This window comes from Podarcis raffonei, chromosome 9 (genome assembly GCF_027172205.1).
Source record: "Podarcis raffonei isolate rPodRaf1 chromosome 9, rPodRaf1.pri, whole genome shotgun sequence".
NCBI classification, from domain to species: Eukaryota; Metazoa; Chordata; class Lepidosauria; order Squamata; family Lacertidae; genus Podarcis; species Podarcis raffonei.
In genome coordinates, this window is record NC_070610.1 from 26,723,523 (window position 1) to 26,745,225 (window position 21,703).

Here is a 21,703-nt window from a genome sequence, read left to right on the forward strand (position 1 = left end):
TCTAAAGTTTTTATATCAAAGATGTGTTTTTCTGAATGCCTGGCTGCCTCTAAGTCATTTCAAGAACCGGATGCCTGAGATTTCAAATATAGGGTTCTGTATCAGTGCTACTTATTCTGGATAGTTCCCTCCCCACTCACACAGAACCGGAACTATTTTCCATAATAGCAATAACTACAGTCGTTTATGCTGGGTGAGGTATTATGAAAAGAGCACAAGCCTTCTCTTGGGGCTGTGAGGTCTCCTTTTCAGTATCCCAGTCAAGCTTGCCTTCTTTCAGGACACTCTGTTCCCTTTCCCCCTCACCCCCAACGGACATCCGGCGGCCACTAAGTGTGCTCAGTCATCAAACTGCCCGTTGCTTCCTGCCCTCCTGTGGGTTTTTCCATCGGTGGGTTTTGTGTACTTCTGCAAACCTTGGGGTCCCCCTGAGCCTGCAGATGCCTCCTCCTCTTGTGTGTAGAATGGAGGGTTTGATCTCCTTCAGAGTAAGCAAACACATGAGGAGTAGCAAGGATGGGCTGCTCCACCAAGCTCTCTCCAACGTGTCAGCTGTACACAGTGTAGAGCAGCGGATCCCAATTAGCTAAGTCCCGTGGACCTCCTGTTTTTCAAGCCATGGACCCCCAACTTTTGATATTTTTGCTACCTCTATGGTAGTTTTCATTATGTGAATGGTGCCCCCTGGGTGGGTTACGCAGACCCCCTGGGGATCACAATCCACCAGTTGGGAACCCCTGGTTTAAAGTTTAAGACTGATACCCTGAAGCAGGCAGGCTCCCAGTGTAATTTGGAGCACTGATTTGGTCCTGTGAGGACCATCCAATGGTAGAGGAGGCTCTCTGCTTCACACCTTCTCCCTCAAATTCATGGAGGGCTCTGAACTGCCATATGGGGCAGGGCTTGGGGGCACAGACCGCTCCCCACTTCTCACTTGTTTGCCGGCACACAAGATGCCTGAATGTCGGAATAGGACGTCTCTCTCTCTGTGTGAACATTACTAGCTTTCCCTTCAAGCCTCCCCAAACTGAGCAACAGGTTGCAAACTGTACCTCCAACTGTACAAGCTCCAAGTAGATTGACAATGTTAATGTGGTTGCCAAGGTAACTCAGGACTTTCAGCTCGGACATCAGGGCTTCCTTCTCAGTGAAATGGGCGCTGGCTGGAGAGAGAAAGATGAGAAATTCAGCGGATTTAAAAAGGGAGAAGGGAGTCGCAAAGGAACACACCACGAGGTGTTCCAGGTTGCTTCCTGGCCCAATGTGCTTTCAGGTCTTCCAAGAAGGCTCTGCTTAAAGCTAGGCTTGCCACACTGGTTTCTGATCTTAGGAACATTTACTTGTAAAGGATACAATAACTGGGAGAAAAACTCTCTTTAATCTGATGTGTCACAGTGTTCTGACACATGGGGTACATTCTTATGGTCACACAATGTGCTCCATATTTTGGAGATCCTTGGATGGCAACCCCACCTCAAACTCCCTCCTGAAGTTGGGAAAATGGCTACTGGTGTGTGTGTGGGAAGGAGCGTTCCTGAAGACTCATTATGGAATTTCCTTCCCAAGGAGGCACTTCCAGGCTCACACTCTACCAGTTAGAATCACATAACCAGAAAGGATTCCAGGTCATTTAGACCAACCCAGCATTCAATCAAGTATCTACAATGTTGGAAGCAGCTGTAGCATCCCTGACAGATGCTTGCCCAACCTCTGCTTAATGCCTCTGACAAAGGAGAACCCACCACCTCCAAAGGCAGCCGGTATTCCACTCTCAAACAGCTCATACCATTAGGAAGCACCTCCTAACGTTTAGCTGAGATCCACTTCCCTACAATTTCCACCCACCAATTCTAGTTCTGTCCTCTGGAACAACAGAGCACTGGTGTCCTAATATTTCCTGCATGGCAGCTCTTCAGATATTTGAAGCTGGCAATTTATGCAGGAATTTGGGGCTGAAGGCAATGTGTAGCGATGAGGTATGGTTTTCATCTTTTGGTGTGTATGTCGCTTTGGGAACCCTTGGGATGACAGGGCAAGAGAGACATTTTTAAATAAGTAAAACTTTCAATGAAGGTGTTGGGAACGTACGTTTGAGCATCTTTACAGCTACTCTCATTGCTCCATCAGGTTTGAAGAGACCGTAGGCAGTGGCTTCAACGACTTTCCCAAAAGCTCCAGCTCCAAGAGTCTTGCCTAAAGGATTTTCAGAGTGTTTAAAAAACAACAACCAAACATTGAGCTGCTACCAAACAGATTAGCAATGCAACCAACCCAATTCCTATTTTTTAAAGAAATTTAAAGCAGGGATAGGCCATTGTAAGAGCCACAAATAGTGTTCCACCGCGTAGCTGTTAATTCCATTATTTCATTAATCTAGGTAGAGGGGGGGGCAGCAAATTTGTTACACAAAGTCCAACACTATTGTTAATATTTTGGGGCCCAAAGTTACAGTTCTTTATTTTCCCTCAGCTCCCCTTTGTTCCGCACATCTGACTTAACCTTTCCCTCTTTGACTCCATCTCTCCTGTCTCTATGTCTTCACTATTTGACAACAGTTACGGGTAAAAAAACAGTAACAAAGTACAGTGGTACCTCGGGTTACAAACACCTCGGGTTACAAACACTTGGGGTTACAGACTCTGCTAACCCGGAAGTAGTACCTTGGGTTAAAAACTTTACCTCAGGATGAGAACAGAAATCGTGTGGCAGTGGCACGAAGCCCCATTAGCTAAAGTGGTACCTCAGGTTAAGAATGGTTTCAGGTTAAGAATGGACCTCAGGAACGAATTAAGTTCACAACCAGAGGTACCACTGTACAGGCATCTAAAATGCATACTGAGGTTTAGTTGTATGTGTGACGTACTTTGGAGGTGACTGTAAGCAGAACAACAAATTATGGAAGCAGAGTTACTTAGAACATGGCACAAATAATGCAGAGCTTTTCCTCCAGGAAAGTTCCCCACCATTTTCCTCAGCTTGTGACAGGCCACAGTGTAACCCAATGCAAGTCTAGTGGGGGACCAGTCTGTGGGCTAGGGAGAACTCTTGACTGGTTTTATATTGGCCTGGTTCGCACATAACAACAAGCCAAACAATGGCTTAATGTACAAATACCTGGAGTAAATAAAATAAAATAAAATAAAATAAAATCTTCCCTTGGTCCTGCTGCTGCCATGCTACCCAGAGCTAAGCCATGGTTTGGTTTGTGTTACATTCAAACCTGGGCTTTTGGTTTGTCTTGCTCCCAACAAACATGAGTTGTAACCAAGATTTGCTCTTGATTTTCCATTTGTAGTTCATCTGCAGGAGACGTGCTATTAGCCCAGGTTCTCACACAACACTAAGCCAAACTTAGTTAAGCTTTAGGTATTGCAGGAGCAGGAAGACAAGGGGAGAAGTGAAGTGACTGTGATTTCCCTTCCAAGTCATCACACGCTTGTTTGTTCTCAGCAAGCCATGGTTACGTGCAAAGAAGGTAACTTGTCTATCCTTGCTCTGAAGAGGACACAAGCTCCTTAAAGGACTTCTTTAAAAAGTACTGGTCCTACATTCCCCATCCCCTTCCAGGAACAATGCCATTCTGCTAACACAGAGTTCTATAGGTCAAATACATGTAAACTAACCAAAACTTAGCCTGTTTCTCGGAAACTCCCATTTGTCGTCATAAGGAAGCTGTGTGGGATCTATGTAAACATAGTTGTTTCCATTTATTTCATCAACTACTTTCCACTGGACCTCATATTTTGGTTTCTGGAAGAGAGATACAACCATGTTGAGTGCATAAAACCGTGAACGTAGGTAAAGGAAAAAATAAGATCGTGAGTGGTATAGCTACATGATTCTTACCTGCAGATATTTGTACACAAGAATGATGACTGTGATGCACATGAGTCCTGCCGCTACTCCAAAGCCAATTAACAAAGGAGTGAAAAGGGTGTGGGTGCTTATTTGTTCTGGAAAGACACACACAAAAGAAGCCTGGCTTAAATTTTTGCATTAAGAGACTTGGCCCTTGACTCATCAAGGAACACAGTACTTTATGGTATGAGCCTAAAGGTGTGTTCTCCGTCTCAGGGAGATTACAGCATGAACACAGTATGCCGTTTCAAATATCACTCGGGCTGCCAGTTACCTTTAATGGCAAAGTTGAAAAAAGCAGCACTCCTGGCAATGTCGTTGGAAGCTTCACATGCAACAGTGCCATTCTTGAACATGCTGGCATCCACGGTGCTTTCAACAACTATCTTCCCAAAAGGAGGAAAAGCTGAATCTTTATAATTGGTCTTCACGTCTACTGGTGAAATGTTTGGTGAATCTGAACACCTGGAAGAAACAATTCACCGGGTGAGCCAACTTGGTGGACAAGAGAGAAAATATCCAAAATGTTGATGCCAGGAAAATAGCAGACCCTTTAGGTCAGTGATGGCCAAACTTGGCCCTCCAGCTGTTTTGGGACTACAATTCCCAAAGCACTGGTCCTGTTAGCTAGGGATGGTGGGAGTTGCAGTCCCAAAACAGCTGAAGGGCCAAGTTTGGCCATCGCTGCTTTAGGTGAAGAAATGCATCTTGTTTATATCTATATTAGCATTCCCTAAATGCTGTACTAGACTGTCTAACATTAACATCTACGTACTATACATTTTGTTTTTTATATAATTTTAATTAATTTTTTGTTTTACACTTTAGAATATTCATTTAAACAACCTTAAAATGTCAATGACTTCCCTTCTTCTCTTTCCATGATTCATTTCGCATATCATAAATCCCTGCATATTTTACATAAACTAAACCATTCAGTATTCCATGATTAGATCGAACAAAACTTGTTTGCACTGTTGAATTTATCTTAATGCTGCCAACGTTTTCAGGTGTACACAATCCCCCCCCATATATTCAATAAACGTTTTCCAAACTTCCTTAAATTTATGTTCTTCTTGTTCTCTTATTCTCTTATTCTATATGATAGGTCTGCAAGCTGTGCATATTCCACCATTTTAAGTTGCCATTCTTCTTTAGTTGGGACCTCACTCGTTTTCCATTTTTGGACTAACAAAACACGGGCCTCAGTAGTGGCATACATAAATATCCTTTTTTGACACCCAGGAAATCCCCATGTACTATACATTTTGAGTGAGTAAAACCTCATCTTAAAAAGCTTTGCCCATTCAAAGAGGGAAAATATCTCATATCTCATACTCGCCAGCATTTCCAAAAAGGTGAAACAAAACCTCTCTCAAAAAAATGTTTTCCTCTAATTTTTTGTCTGTCTCCCCCACCCACATGAGGCCTGAAGTGCATGTATAGCGTCTAACGTCAAATATATACATATTTCTCTAACACAACATGCCCCAAATGATGTAAATCTGCTTAAAAGCCTACTTTGCATCTTCCACAAAGTATGAATTTAGATTTCATGGTCTTATCCCATTTCTCTTCTCATTAATTTTCAGAATACATAAAACAGGAAAACAAAGTGTGTCAACAAAATGCTCACAGCCTGTTATGACAATTCATTAAAAACGTTACAATAATCCAAAGGGTAATATATTTAATGTCAGATTTCAAAGTAGCATAAATGGTAGTGCATTCCCTATGGCTATTTTTTCCTTTGTGCCATGTTGCACTTTCAGCCAAGATGGCAGCAGGCACCATTTTCTAGGAAATCTCCTCTCTGAGCAAATTAAGACCGTTCACTCAAGGCCCCATTACCTTGAGACTCTGACCTTCCCATAACTACGCAGGGCCTTTGTAGAACTAAGATTCCGACAGATGCCCTTGGCATATTTAGAGGGGAGATATTGGGTAATTCCCCATATGGATTGCAAAAGTGTACATGGATGCAGTCCGGCAGAGGACATCAAACACTACCTGCTGATTTGGCCCCTGTATACAACGCCTAGAGGAAAATTTATAGCGCCAATTCTTAATTGGCTTCCAGGTTGATTCATACCAAAAGTGACTGTTGAACTCCTAGCAGATAAACATCCATATATTACACACCAGGTAGCCAGATTTGCACCTGCAGCCAAGAAGTTCTGTTCCAGCTATGTGAATGCACTCCAATCTTAAGTCTTAATGTTGTAAATTTCTTTTCATGTTGCAAACTGCTACAGGTTATGTGTATGATTTAAGATGAAAGTTTCCTTTTCTTCTCTGTCGTCCATTGCAAAGGTCTCTGGCTATATACAGTAAAAACTGACTGACTGTCCAGTCAGCTTCTTTATATATGGTTTGGAATCGGGCAGCTGTTTTGTCTCTTGCTGTAGGCAGCAAAATGTCTTGGGCTGGGTCTGAAGGCTCTCTGCAGAAACCTCTGCTTCTGATACAGAGAAAACAAAGGCCGTCCTAAAAGTGGTTTTTAGCCAGCAGAATGCTCTTTCTTCATTATCTACTACAATGTCACAATTTAAAATCCTTTTTAGGATGGAGCATATATACAGAGTTGAGAAATGTTGCCTGTTGCTGTGGATGAAAAATGCACACCCCAAAAGTAAACTTAGGAAAGAATAACTTGTGAAAAATGATTCATATAGGAAACACATTATCTGCTAGCAAGAATGTCTTTAGAACGCTGTCAAAATAAGCAAGTGCTTTATAATCTTGTTTGCAAATCCTCTACCTGCACTGAAAGTACATACAATCTTCTTAGAAACTTGGTAATTACCTTTGTAGTTAATTCTCTTTCCCCCCACAAGCTTACAAGACACATTTACCCTATAATCTACTGTGTGTAAATGAAAATCTAATTACCCTGTGTCCTGGAAAATTGTGTTATTACATGATAAATCCAAAAGATAATAGCCATACACGGGAGCTGTTTTGTAATTGTCATTCTACGGGGTTAAATCATTAGGGCCAAGAACAGCCCGGCTGCAAGTGGGTGTAAGCCCTCTGAAGTCCATGTTTGGCCCTTAATGTTTAGTCATAAATTATAGTGACTCCTTCAAGAAAAGAGAAAGAAGCGAACCACAGAAAAGTCCTGCCGTAAGTAAGGCTATTTAGGATACTGAGTGTGTTACAATGCGGAGTCCTCCTAGCCTAAGCCAGTTCGCTGAGAGATGCTGACTGGTCCCTCAGTTGCCAGCCGATGGGCAAAGGAAACATGGGACCTATTCCAATGAACCTTCCCACAAATATGCATGGAGGAACCAGACCTGTTAACCCTGCTCCTGACAAATCCATGTGCCATGCTTCTCAAGGGCCATAGGTGCAGTGAAAAGGACCTAAATGTGTACAGCTATGCATGTCCAGGGCTTATCTTTGAGAACTGCTCCCAATTGCAAAGAGTTGTGGTGGATATGTAAAAAAAAAAAAAAAAAGCTAAAGGCTTCTGGGAAATGATATATAATGAAATGAAGATGATGTTTAAATGGGCTTTATCCCCCAAAGACCTGAAGCTTTTCTCATAGGGATAATAGGGATGGTCATGCCAAAGAAAATGACCAAATCATTTAGGTACGTGACAACAGAAGCTAGAATGTTATATGCATGGAAATGGAAAGAAGAGAAGGTTCCAACGAAGGGGGAATGGCTTAAAAAAATAATAATGGACTATGCAGAAAAGGCAAAGCTGACATCAATATCAAGAGATCGAAACGATGGACTTTTTATAGAAGAATGGAGGGCTTTTGTGGAGCATTTGGAAAAAAAATACTGAAAAAATACAGTCAAATGAGCAGGATTCGAGATAGGGAGCAGTGGGAGAAAAATGATAAAGTAATTGTATTAGACAGATTTCTGTAATAGATAAAGAGTTTGAAAGACAGTGCAGTAGAAAAGGTTTTGAATTGTTGAGGCATAGGTGGGAAGTCAATACATTAAACGATGTAACTGTTCCATTTGAAGTCAATTTGTAAAAAAACGGAAATTCAATATAACTTATATTATTAATATTTATTTTTTTTTGCAAAGAGTTGCATTTGTGTATAGTTCTATGCAAGACTACTAGAAGGGCATGGCTGGCTTCTGCTAGCAGGGGTGGGTTAGCAGCCATGGTTTTGCTCACTTCTCATGTTCCCTGAGGATGTGTGTAGGAAGGTTCATCTGAATAGCTCCTATGTATGTTTCCACCTGAACAGCCCTATGGAGAAAGGGACTTTTTGTCAGTTTGAATTTCTTAGTGCAGAAAGTACTGATATGAAATGTAGAGATCTTCCCATTTCAAGAGGGTTCTGGAAGCTTCTGTGTGTGAAAGAAACAAGCAGCAGGTTCATGATGTTTGGGTTATTCCTTCAGAGAAGCTGAGTAGAGCTGGTGAAACTGGTTCTCTTACCTCTGTCAAGGTCATGCTGACTATAAAAGTAAGGCCAGAAGGAGCCTGGGTTTCACTTTCTCTTTCTATCTCTTTTTCCTTCTGGTGTTGTGTTCCGTACATAGTATGCTTAGTGTTAAGGTTTAGACTTATTATAAGTTATTGTAAGTTTAAGGTAAGTCTGCTGCAACTGGATTTCTTATGGACAGCGCCAATCCTGAAGGTATTGGATTTGTGACCATTATGCTCATTTCCCTTCAGTAGCAGTAAAGCTATGCTGAATAAAATGTAATTGCCTCTGGTCTATTTTTTGAGAATCCTGCAATGTGTTCAAGTTGTTACTCTGCTAACTATACATTGGAATCTACCCTGGGTCAATACTGAGTAGAATTTCAATGACACTTTTGTGCCAACACAACTGGCTGACAGCCTCTGTTAGGCACTGGGGGCAGGCAAGGTTGGGAAACCAAGCCATCAAACCCATTCCTCACTTTTCAAGCGACTCTCCAGTGGCTGATTCAGAGCTGTAGAGCACATGACGTACAGGCAGAGCATTTCTTTATTTCGTTTTATTAGAAAAATACTATCATTTGTATCGCCCTTGCCCTTCTACCAATATAAACACGCCACTCATCTGAACATTTGTTTCTGAGCATATTAATTTATTGCGCTGAAGATCTAACCCAAAGACAAAACGCAGGGTGGAAATTATTTGGCTCACTCACCTTTGCTCAGCTGCTGTGCAGAAATACCAGTCTATTTTCGGGGCAGGGTACCCAGCAGCCACACAGTGAAGCATGCCATTGCTAAGCCTGTCTGAAGCAACAATTTCCGGTTTGGCTGAAAATAAAACGGACAGATACATAGTCATTCCTTAGATCTGTTTATGACTGCGCATTCATACTTTGGCCCAAATACTAGAAATATGTTGGCAACGTGTGCCAATAAATTAAGCATCTGCCCCCAAGGCAGCGACAAATGCTATGCCTACAAGTAAGCCCTACTGAACACAGTGCTACTTCTGAGTAAACATGTGTTGGACGTGCAAAAAGAAACATAATATTCATCTTTGGAAACGCCCATCCTTTTCCCCAGGCATCAAAGCATTTCGCAGTGTTTACCCCAGCAAGTCTTGCTAGTTAACAGCACTCGAAGGACAGAACTAGGTGTTCTATGGCCGCTTTGTGTCCTGAAACCATGGCTGCTGCTTCTCTGCAAGATCCACCCCCCTGCCGCCAATATGTTACAAAGAAATCTTGCAAAAAAAGAAGGGGGGGGGAACAACCAAGTCAATCTCAACAGGAATGTAAAGAATTTAAAACAGGAAGTAGAAAAAATACCACTGATATTCATAAACCTATACAGTGGTACCTTGGTGCTCGAATGGCTTGGCTCCCAAACAAATCAGGTTCCGCACACCGCAAAACCAGAAGTGTTCCGGTTTGCGAACATTTTTTGGAAGCTGAACATCCGACGTGGCTTCTGCTTGACTGAAGGAATCTCCTGCAGCCAATTGGAAGCCACACCTTGGTTTTCAAACCATTTCGGGAGTCGAATGGACTCCCGGAACGGATTAAGTTCAAGAATCAAGGTACCACTGTACAGTCTTCCAGCAGGTTCATATTGGTCTCAAGTTGACCTCTTGTTTCTACTCGAAACGGAGGTGTTGGGGAAAAGGCTGATCCTTGAGACTACTAATTATGTCCAGTATTTAGCATGAGAGCTAAGGTACCTTAAACAGATTTCAGGGCAACTGCTCAACTGCTTTTTACAAAGAGGCATCCCATGAAGTCAAATGAAGATTACGGGCTTGCTATGCTGTTACATACCTAATGTAAGTTTCTCCGCCGATTAAGGTTTGTGGCCTTCTGCTTCCTTTTCCAAGACATGACACTTTCTTTTATTACATTTAAGAAATCACAGCACTGCTGCATTTAAAAGATTATTATCAGAGCCCATGGGGAAGACAGCAGCAATAAATAGGATTTACAGACATTTGTTCTAGCTGTCTTTGAAAAGGCATCCGAAGAACAGGTACACCAAGGAAAAGACTTTTGACAAAACTTTTCCATAACATCCTGTAAGGATTTACTTAATGGAGGACCTGGACAGCTCTAGCAGGAACTGAGGCCAATGCAATTTTGACAGTCCCACTCATTCCAAATCCTCAAGCGCAAAACAAAGACTTCGACTTTGGGAGCACTCAGAGTAATAATGCTTGCAAAAGCCCCGGGTTTTTGAGAGCGTTCAATTCAAATACTCGCCGAAAGCCCAGAGGATGCTTGCAAAGTGCCCTTTGCTACTGCCTCCCTTTCCCTCTCAAAAGCTGAGAATCTTACTGGCGTCAGAGGGAAGGTTATGGTAGCAGTGAGATTCTTCCTGGGCCCTGTTGGAACATCTTCACTGGGCAAGAGACTGGGACTACCGGCCCCAGAATCTCTGTTTCTGTCAATTCCAAAGGGAGAAGGCCCATCAACCTAGTCCCATTCTCAGTGGGGGAAATCCACTGCCTGTGCCTGAGAGAACCCACTGCACTGCTGAAGGAAGGTTAATGGAGTCTTATGGACAGACAAAGGAGGAAGAGGCAGCAGAAGCACTTGAAGGATTGAGGGGAGCAGAGCAGCAGCCTGCTCAAACGCTGTAGAAGACTAATGGCATCCGCTATGGGCCAGGAGATCTCCAGCACAACTCTCAGCCATGAATTCATCCATAAGCCACTGTCTGAGCCAATGCATGCCAAGCACACACTCAAGGGATGTGTTCTTGCCTCCATGGAGGTTACCAATTTTTTAAATTATAGTCGAGACGCAACAGGTCAGCTCTTTACCAGGTGTGTAACTTCTAAACACTTGGATGATTTATATGTCTTGAGTTTATGCATGGAGGGGCCTTAGCTTCTGTATGTATTCGCTTTTCCTTCCAACCCCTCCCCTGCCCATGGAGTATGTTACAGGAACTGAAAATCCTTCTTCCCCTCTGTATTTGCATGCAACACTTCAGTCAAAATATCAAACCAACCAACCCTTTTGCAAAATCGCCAGGCTGGATTAGCAACATGACTCAACTGAGTGCCGAACTCACCGGTCATGCACATCCTGGTCAGAGGGAGCGTCAGGGGGGAAAAACAGCTTCAGGCAAGAGAAGAGCTCTCTTATTTATTCAACTCCCAAGCAATCGCATTCATGAATACTGTTCCTCGCAGCCCCCATCATGCCTAAGATACTTGACTGTTCACTGGATTTTGCAGCCTGATCTTATGCTGGGTTGGGAACACAAGTTTACCGAGCGACATCTAAAACTGCCTGCCCTTGACAACGGTTTGGGAACTTCAGCCAGCACCTCCTAAATGCCAATGAGCTACTGGGCTAAATTCAGGATGCACTGGTGTACAAAGCCCTAAGCAGTTTGGGTCCAGGATACCTAAAAGGTTGCCTCTTTGCCTACTCAACCCTGTACCCAAGTGATTTCTGCATTCTGCAGCAGAGGGCATTTTGTAGATACTAACCTTAGAGGGGTAGGAGAGTTGGGGGGGAAATTCACATCTGGCAACCAATGCACCCCTTTGGTTTCAGATAGGGCATAGGCAGATGAGTCTAAAAAGTCTGGGACACATATTTTAACGGCCCTGGCTTATTTACCAGAAGTAATGTATTTAGTGTTAACTCTGGAAGTGTATACTCGATTCTGACTAAACTTAGCACCCTAATGTATATTTTTCTCCACACCCCTGAGATTACAACAGATTAAAGCCACCCTCTCCCCCAGGATCCCAATCTGGGTCATGCTACCCACCCTCCTATTTACCTTTTTAAAAGCCACTGAAATATTGCTAATTGCATGCATAGCATCTCATCCAGTTTGCTCCTTAGTTCCAATGAAAAGCTGATGCAGATACGCCTTAAGGCTATGAATCCTTGATTCAGTTATGCCAGGGTACTTGGCTTGAAACTGACGTGAGACCCGTTTTCATCTATGGGACTAAACAAACTCAAAACCTAGGTATTCCCTTCACTACTTCTTTTTCGTTTGCAACTAGCCTTGGTAAGATAACATGCACACAGACATCTGAGATGCAAGTCAATTAAGACAGAATATATATGGATTGAAGGAGGCTGCCGGAACTGCATGTTTAACTACTATGCTGAGGTATGCTGTATTTCACACACGCGGTGTGTGCCTGTTTTAAAATTAGTTTTATGTCCTCCATTCCTACCACCAGGATCCAGGTACGACTGAACAAGTCACTGACTGCAACACAGTCCACTTTCAGATACCATTCTACCCAAAAGCAGCTGCAGCCATTACTTGATACATAATGGATGTACCTATCTGCATAAGGACTGAGGGCCAAGTTCTGTTTGGCTCTCCTGTTTGTGGAACTGTCACCAAAGTTAATGGGAGTTCTGCAAATATATTCCCAGGAAACCGTTTCAACTGTTTATTCATTGGGCTTTTGGCAGCAAATATGGATTTCAAATAATTACAGAACTGGATGTATTTTCAGGATGAAAAGTCTTCCAAAGTTTAGAATACATTTTTAAATGCCTCATTGAAATTACTTATTGAAGAGCCACCCCTTCAGATTTGTTGGTCCTGGGGTGAAAGAGATAAGCCAAGGGAGTTTTGTTTAAGATTACTCAATTCATTTTCAGTCTCTTGATTCGTTCCTGGGTATGTAAACAAACTGGAGGATGAAATGAGTTCGGCTGGAATTGTAAAGGTCACCTCTCCTTTGAGGTGGGCTTTTATATGCCCCTGAAATCAAGTTTCCAAGCCCAACCAAGCTCAAGAGACTTTGGCCAGTATCTCCAGTTGCTTTTGTGTTGACTCAGAGAACGCTGGGTGAACTCTGTTCCTGCCTCTGCTCATTTCTGAGCTACATAAAAGGCTTGGCCACGGCTTCTATTCGTGATGCGAGCACGAACGACATAAGAGGACCAGACACTCATCAGTGGGTTAAACCAGGTCTACAACTTTATTAAACAAAACCAGCTAATTGTTTTAGTCTTTCATAGTTTTGCATCCACTTGCCGAGCCATAAAAGCCATTTTAATCCTTCGTCAACCACTTTGGGTAAATAAATATTTTAAGCATAGGAATTGTGTGGTTCTGTTAATACCCCTAAGCGAGTAAAATAATATTAGCATCTCTTATTTATTGATAAGCAGGATAATGTTGCTGTTAGCAATTGTACCCATTGCAAAAAAAAGTCGTCCCTCTGTTCTAATTAATCAGCATCCCGTACCAATGCTGCCGAAAGTCTAAGCTGGGTTAACAGTGCAGAAGAAGCAAAAAACCTTAATTCCTCCAGTGCCAACATAGCTGGCAGACCAAAAAATTTAAAAAATCCTATACTGTCACCCAAGGGTGGGTGGACGGATAGAAGGCTAGCTGGAGAGAGACATATATAATGACTCTATCCCAAGATGGCATCTGCTAAACAAGACATGCAACTTCATGTCCAGTGGGTTCAGTGTCAGCTGTAACCCTGCTTGAACATTTCCACATTGGGCAGATAGAGTAGCTATTTGCCAGAGGGGCAGCACCACAAACCTGGTCTCCTAGCAGTGACATCACTGCCATATACTGAGATGGTGTGGGTGCAAGGGGGATGGCAAGGTTTGGGTGCAATGACGGGAGTATTGGATTGGTTCGGCTGCATCGTCCACACCTTAACACCACACTGAAATGCTCTGCAGTGGTGATGGCCCTGCCAAGAGGCCTGGTCCACTCCACCCACCCTCTCCACTGGTTGCTCCTAGCTGTCACATGAGAGCAGAAGCTTCTGGTGCAACCTTCTGCACCAACTAATGTGCCTCTCTGTGTGCTGCAAACTGGAGTGGCAATGGCACATCCAGTCTTTCTATCCAATGTACACACCGAAGTTGTCAGCCCCACAGTGCATAGCTCTGGGCCTGTGGGTGACAAATTCCTCTCCAGAGTGCCATGGTGAGAACGTACATATTGCCACCGTGCAATCTTAAATATTTATTTGCCTCTAGTAATTAGGAGGGAGAAGGAAACTGGCAATAAAAGTAACACAAATTGACTCAATGGTGCTGAAGTAACAACTACGGAGATGCAAAAGTAGGAAAGTAACTTCTTTAAGCTCTCTTCAACCGTGCTTGGAATCTGCCTTGCTGGTAGCTCAATAGCACTTAATAAACTAATGAAATTAGAGATTTAAAGCGCTTTATGGCTGATTATTGACAAGAGGATGGAACTATGCAAAACAGCTTAATGAAATGTTCAATAATTAATTTGTTGCAGCTGAAGCAGTGAGCAATACATAGCCATTAGCCTCATTGTTGTTTTTTTCCTGATATTGGGGATAATTAAAAACAGTGGAGTGAATCAAGCCAGTCCCTGTAAATTAAAAAAAAAAAAAAAAGCTCCCAGAATGAGGCTGTGAGAGTAGGGAGTGTCATTTTAGAGGGTGAAACTTAGTTTTTGCAGATTTCTTCAGCGAGGGGTCTTAAAAACATGTTTTTGAGTGTGAGGAATTCAAATCTGCTTTTATTTTTGTGACTGGACAACATTTAGCTTGGTAAGTCTACGTTTGATGAAGAAGCACATAAACTGCTTTTGGGAAACCAAATAATTTTACCTTCTGAAAATCTCAGATTATGCTAAATAATAAAAATTACATTGATATTAAAAAATCTGTAAGTACTTGGCAAGCATTTTTAATTATTTCTATGCCATTTTACACACATTTTACTTACCAAGCAAAACTAAATTGTATTAATTTAACCAAAATATATTTTGAATTCCCCAGTCATGTTACAACTTTTCAGCACCCGTCATTTTGGGAAGTTGGAAGTTGAAAAATGCAATGCTATGGGAGGGTATCTCTGCCCACACTTGCTAGCACTGGTCCATGTTTGGATCGATGTTTCATTACATCCCTTTCGCTATATTTGATGATGTCATCAGCAGAGAAAGAAAAGAAAAAAGAGAAGGAGGAGGAGATTCTAGGACTTGGGCTAGGAGTAATATTCAAAAATCTGGTCACCCATGTAGATTTCTAATAATGTTTTGGTACTCGCTATGTCTTAGACCAGTGGTTCTCAAAGGCTGTGGCACACTACCCTGCCTGGCAGGAAAGGAGGGCAAACGTGGCAGGAAGATTCAATATGAAAGATCAGAAAACAGAAAGGCTTCTTTGTGCTCACGCGAAGATGAGAGTTTGCTTGTCTCAAATTAGACCTAATATAAATGAGATCACCTAGCAAAAGCAAGCTCATGCCTCTCATTGAGCTTACATATATACTTAAGGTACATGTGTAAGAAGCTTGTTTATCATTATATTTTTGGAATGATTCATGTTCTTATTGTTTTATAGTTTCTGGATGTCCCAAGACCATATAATACAGCAGTTCTATGTTATAAATCAAACACTGCTAGTTGTTTCTCCCCTCTCCCCAAACTATTTCAATAATTCTTTCTAAAATGACATGGTGCGAGCAAATTTTTATTCTGAAAGTGTGGCCCAGAGGAAAAAAAGTTTGAGAACCACTAACCTCCCCCACAAGACTGAAGTTAAAATGATATAATCCAGTCCTTGGTCGAAGCCTGGGATACAAAGGTGATAATGAACACTAAATATGTGGATATGGGCTGTGTGCACTCTGAAACTGGCTATGATACAAGTGCACCAAGTAATCCTTCCTTAATTTGCACGTTGATTCTAAAACCCTGTCAGTCGGAAGAAGCAAGGCAGCTGCACAGGGGAGAGAGACAGCTGCAACCTTCAAAAACCTTTTAGACCATGTAAGTCTTGCTGGCTGAGAACAGACAGTAGGGTGGTATTCAGCTAAGATGTACTCCGAATAGACCCGCTGAAATTAAGGAAACGTGACTATGTTAGATCCACTCATTTCAATAGATCTACTCTTGGTGACTTCTGTTTCAGTGTATCTGAAGAAGTGTGCATGCACACGAAAGCTTATACCCAGAACAAACTTAGTCTCTAAGGTGCTACTAGACAATTTTTTAATTTATTTTGACTGCGTCAGACCAACATGGCCACCTACCTGAATTTAGTTGAACAATGTGCACCATACCATTTCTGAGACTTTTAATCTGCCTACACACTATATCTGTTAAAGGGTAAAGGATAAAGGGGACCCCTGACCATTAGGTCCAGTCATGACCGACTCTGGGGTTGCGGCGCTCATTTCGCTTTACTGGACGAGGGAGCCGGCGTACAGCTTCCGGGTCATGTGGCGAACCAGAGCAGCGCACGGAAACGCCGTTTACCTTCCCGCCGGAGCGGTACCTATTTTTCTACTTGCACTTTGCCATGCTTTCGAACTGCTAGGTGGGCAGGAGCTGGGACCGAGCAACGGGAGCTCACCTTGTAGTGGGGATTCAAAGCGCGATCTTCTGATCGGCAAGTCCTAGGCTCTGTGGTTTAACCCACAGCGCCACTCGTGTCCCATATCTGTTAAACTCACACATTTATCTCAAAGAATTCTGGGCACTGTAGTTTAGCCCTCACAAAGTTACAATTCCCAGCATCACTTGACAAACTACAGTGCCCAGAATTCTTTGAGAGAGGGGAATGTGATTCAAATGTTTATAGTTATATTGTGTATGCAGAGATTGGCATGTCTGCTAGCATTAAGTATCTTATTCTGACAGCAGAACTAGGTTAGCTGGTTGTTCGCTTTAAGTAACCTAGTAGTAGTCCACTACATTTCTGCCAAATATGTAGGAGGGGAGGAATAATGTTTTCTGAATTTTTAAGGCCTTATAGCTTGTAAAGTATTTAGTCTAAGCTCAGGAAAACTTGTCGCTTAAAAATGAATGAGGTATACAGTTGCTTCAAAGCAGGGATACCTAACTTGACCCCCTTCCAGAAGCCGTTGGAATACAGCTACCTTCAGCCCTTGCCAGCAAGTCCCATGGCTAGGGATGACTAGAATTGTAGTCTAGAAACATCTAGAATGCACCACATTAGCTACCCAATTTGAGGTATCCTATGCAGCAGTATAGAGGGATGTGGGTGGCGCTATGGGTAAAACCTCAGCGCCTAGGACTTGCCGATCATCAGGTTGACGGTTCGAATCCCCGCGGCGGGGTGCGCTCCCGTTGCTCGGTCCCAGCGCCTGCCAACCTAGCAGTTCGAAAGCACCCCCGGGTGCAAGTAGATAAATAGGGACTGCTTACTAGCGAGAAGGTAAACAGCGTTTCCGTGTGCTGCGCTGGCTCGCCAGATGCAGCTTGTCACGCTGGCCACGTGACCCGGAAGTGTCTGCGGACAGCGCTGGCCCCCGGCCTCTTAAGCGAGATGGGCGCACAACCCTAGAGTCAGACACGACTGACCCGTACGGGCAGGGGTACCTTTACCTTTTTTTATGCAGCAGTATATACGTATGAATGTTGAACCTTTTTTTAAAAAAAATATATGGCTAGTCAGGATTTACTCAATAGTTTGCAAACCAGAAAACAGTCTTAAGAAACAATGCACACTCTTTTCGGTTTTCCCTTCCCTTTCCTATGGTATCCCTAAAACCGCAGTTCGACACCATGGTCTGCAAACCATCACTCTGAGAGAACATGATTAGCCATGTCTAGCTAAACAATGGTTAACGTAAAGAAGTGGAACTAGAGGAGAATCGAAAACCAGAGTTTGGAGAGAACACTGCCGGCATGGAAAACTAAAAACATGTTTAATGCCAAGAAGGGAAGAGAGGAGGGATTGTTCTTGAGATGAGAGAAAGGAAAGAGCGCTCACACCTGGGGCTAGCTCCCAATTTGCAAAACCTTGTTTTACAAGGTGCCCATTAATCACTGTGATGCCTTGCATGTACAATGTGTTTTGTTAAATGCAGTGAACTGTGATAAAGAAATATTGCAGACTGCTCTTTTCTACTTACTGTTCACATAGACATTAAATGCTATAGAGGAGTTGGCATCTGAGTTGGACACAAAAAATGTGTATACGCCTCCTTCTGTTCCCTTCAGTCGAGTAAGGTGAAGCTCACTGGAATACCTAGAGGAGGAGGAAGCAATTTAGTTTTATTACTCATATTACTCACAGCGCAAACAGAAAGGCCAGTCGCTATTCTGAGACATTTTTAAAAACTAAACAGTGCTTACAAGTGGAATCTTAAAACCACCAAGGACACCAATCCGGTCTGCTTGTTCCTTTTGGACAACTACACTTTGCTATGTTGCCAAAGGCAACAGAAGGCTGCTTGAAGGCTCCTGAATCAGAAGACCATCACTTCTGCACTCTGGTACAGATGCATGTGCAAATCTCAGTGGACTTGTGGGGGGCCAGATCCGGCCCAATCGCCTTCTAAATCCGGCCTGGTCTAAATCCAACGGTCTGGGAATCAGCGTGTTTTTACATGAATAGAATGTGTCCTTTTAGTTAAAATGCATCTCTGGATTATTTGTGGGGCCTGCCTGGTGTTTTTACATGAGTAGAATGTGTGCTTTTATTAAAATGCATCTCTGGGTTATTTGTGGGGCATAGGAATTCGTTCATATTTTTTTTCAAAATATAGTCCGGCCCCCCACAAGGTCTAAGGGACAGTGGACTGGCCCCCTGCTGAAAAAGTTTGCTGACCCCTGGTTAAGACCAATGGAGGAAGAGGGTCCAGCAAGCTAAGGAGTCAGTAGAAGTCCAGCAAACAAGCCTAGGCACTGGGTTTGATCATTAGGTTTAGTGGTCATCGGTCAGTAAGCTAAGTAGGAAATCCCCAAAACATACCTTCCTGTACATCATATCGAAAGGCAGCTGGGAATTGCCAGAATGATTTAGGGTGCTCTTCCCTCCCCAGAAAAGGGGTGGATCCCAGCAGCTTTGTCAAAGCATGCTTCTTTGCAATGTATTACATTACCTGTTTTTGTCTATGTTTGTGACCCGCACATAATGATCGGATGAATTCTGCAGTGTTTCATTCATGTACATCCATACTTCTTCTTCTGGCTTTGGATATGCCTCATACGACACGATTAAATCCAGGTTTTCTCCATCATTTACATTTACTGTTGTGTTTGCCGAAGTTGATAAATTGACATATCCTTTACCTGGTGGTTGTCATAGGGAAAGATAAAAGTAATAATAATTATCTGGGTTTCTTTAAAACCGTGTATAATTAAACCAAGGTCAGCAGAGAATAAGCAAACTTTACTGACAAGTATGGCAGAAATTGCAACCTGTGGAAAAGCAGGTCTTATCAGCTAAATGCAAGACTGAGCGTCAATGACATTTTACTGAGTGAGGTGAACAATAACTCTAAGGTTCACAAAGGGATCCTGAACTTCTGTACAGGCATTTTGCATGACAGCCCTAGATGTAGCCACTGAGTGGGACGCGAATGTCCACGGGACGTTATTTATTTATTTACTTATGCATTTCTTGGATTTAATTTATAACCTACCCCTTGAAAAATATACAAGATCTCAAGGCAGCCCACAGCACAAAATGTCATAAGAATGCAACCAACGCAAATATAAGAACAGTAAACAATAAATGCATCTACAACACTAACATGAAAGAGTCATCGGTAAAATGGGCTGTGCAATAGTACAAATAAACAGAAAGCTTACTGAAACAGTTATCTTGTTTTGCCATTAATGTTGCTTTATATGTCAAACTTTAATTGTACATTTGTATTTTATTTTTCCATATATTTCTATGTTTAGGAGAATATTTTATTTTCCTGTTTATTCCACAGCTTTAAATATGGAACTTTATTGTTCTCAGTATCTGAGTTTCATTCGTCATGTTTTATGCTGATATTTTGTAATATTCTATTTGATGTTTTGATCTGCTTTGATTCCCCCCCACCCCAGAAAATGTAAAGCGGGGTATAAATGCTTTAAATAAAAGCACTTATAAAGTCAGAACCAGCAACATGCATTGCATCCAGCAATCAATAAATCTCTTTTTGCCCAGGTGTGCCGTGTTCCCATCCTATTTCTGGGACAGTGCACACAAGTGTTTGCAGCTGATAATGAATTCGGTCCAGTGGAATATCCACAGAATCAAGAGATGCTGCAATGTAACAGCTAGGTTTTATTCATTTTGTGTGTGAAATTAAAAGGTCTACGAAGCAGAGTGGTGGTGGAGGGGGGGGTACCCACCCTTTTCGCCAATTACGGATAAAGACATGTTCAGAATACTCCTGCTAATTACAGTACATGAATATGCTCCTAATCAGTTTAGCACTTATGGTAATTTTAATATTTAAAAAGTACTACATGTCACTGCAATCCCACACTCTGGGCTGCTTTTCAGGAAAGTATGTTAATAAACAGGGCAATGTAAGCACCTTTGGTGGCTGGTTGGCAGAACCCATCTAGAGTTCACGAGACACAATGGATCAGGCTTTTTAGCGGGCGCTGGAAATCAAACCTTTCATGCTAAAATGTACTTTTTGGGCACACTCCAGCACACTTTGGGGAGCAGCTTCTCTCTCATATGGTCAATTACCAGATGGGAACTTGTTTCCTGCGTTTTCCATTTGCAGAGTAAAAAAATCTGCTAATGTATAGAAATTGGATCATCTCCGCTGCAGTGCCCATTTTACCAGGTTAGCCTTTCAAAAATTGCTACAAAGTCCTGCCACTGTATACTCTTTGTGAAAACCCTTTCAGACAAAAAGTCACACTGAGTTCAATGGGATGTACTCTCAGATAAGCGTGTACAGAATTTCAGCCTAAGTACATAACATGCAAAGGCCGGTACGTAACTATTTTATTGTGTGTTGCCTTTGGTGGAGAGATTTATAAATGCAATCAATCAATCAATCAATTAATCAATCCCCCATTCTGTAATGGCACTCAGTGCACTTTACATAAAGATGCAATATGGTTACAATTCTATACTCTTACATAGTAGCGTAGTTGACGTATAAGGTGAAAAAACCTTGGTTATAGCACGCTTGCTGGAGCAAGACAAACCATGAACCTAGGTTTAGACATAATGCTAAGCCAAACCATGAGTTTGTCCTGGGTACTGTATCAGCAGCAAGACCATGGGAGTGGTGCTGCATCCATAATGTTTGGTTCAGGAACCCCCATGTTCTCTCAATCACACCAAGTCATGTTTTGACTTAAGTGTTATGCATGAATCAGGTCGGTATACTAGAGGAGAGCCTATAGCAGTGTGCAATCCAAAAACGGTTTACATGAAGCTACTTGGTCATCTACAGCAAATGAAGCTTTGTGGGAGTAGGAATGCATTACTGGATCGCAGCCATATACCTTTGCAATGCCAAACCCATTTACAGCACAGAGAGGGCAAAAGGCCATAGATGTTTTTCATGTTGACTGAGGACTGACTGACACACTGGCCGAGGTTGACTAACCAAAAGATAAAAGTAAAGCTCAGGGAAAAGATGGGTGAAAAGATAATGGATGGAATCCACAATTTCCAGAAACAATCCCTCTGACTTAAAGGAGATGTGGAAAAATTAGAATACCTGGTTT

The 21,703-nt window shown here is 42.4% G+C and overlaps 1 protein-coding gene across 2 annotated transcripts in view; it reads right to left on the reverse strand.

The window, feature by feature from the left end:
• The window catches only part of KIT (KIT proto-oncogene, receptor tyrosine kinase), a 74,873-nt gene that overhangs the window by 10,529 nt on the left and 42,641 nt on the right, over positions 1-21,703 (reverse strand). For both annotated transcript variants that reach the window (XM_053402340.1, XM_053402341.1), the window contains 8 exons: positions 19,108-19,297; positions 18,136-18,251; positions 8,977-9,091; positions 4,133-4,323; positions 3,847-3,953; positions 3,624-3,750; positions 2,089-2,193; positions 1,053-1,163 (listed from right to left, as the gene is read on the reverse strand). In XM_053402340.1, coding sequence (XP_053258315.1) covers positions 1,053-1,163; positions 2,089-2,193; positions 3,624-3,750; positions 3,847-3,953; positions 4,133-4,323; positions 8,977-9,091; positions 18,136-18,251; positions 19,108-19,297 — 1,062 coding nt within the window. The remainder of the gene's footprint in view (positions 1-1,052; positions 1,164-2,088; positions 2,194-3,623; positions 3,751-3,846; positions 3,954-4,132; positions 4,324-8,976; positions 9,092-18,135; positions 18,252-19,107; positions 19,298-21,703) is intronic.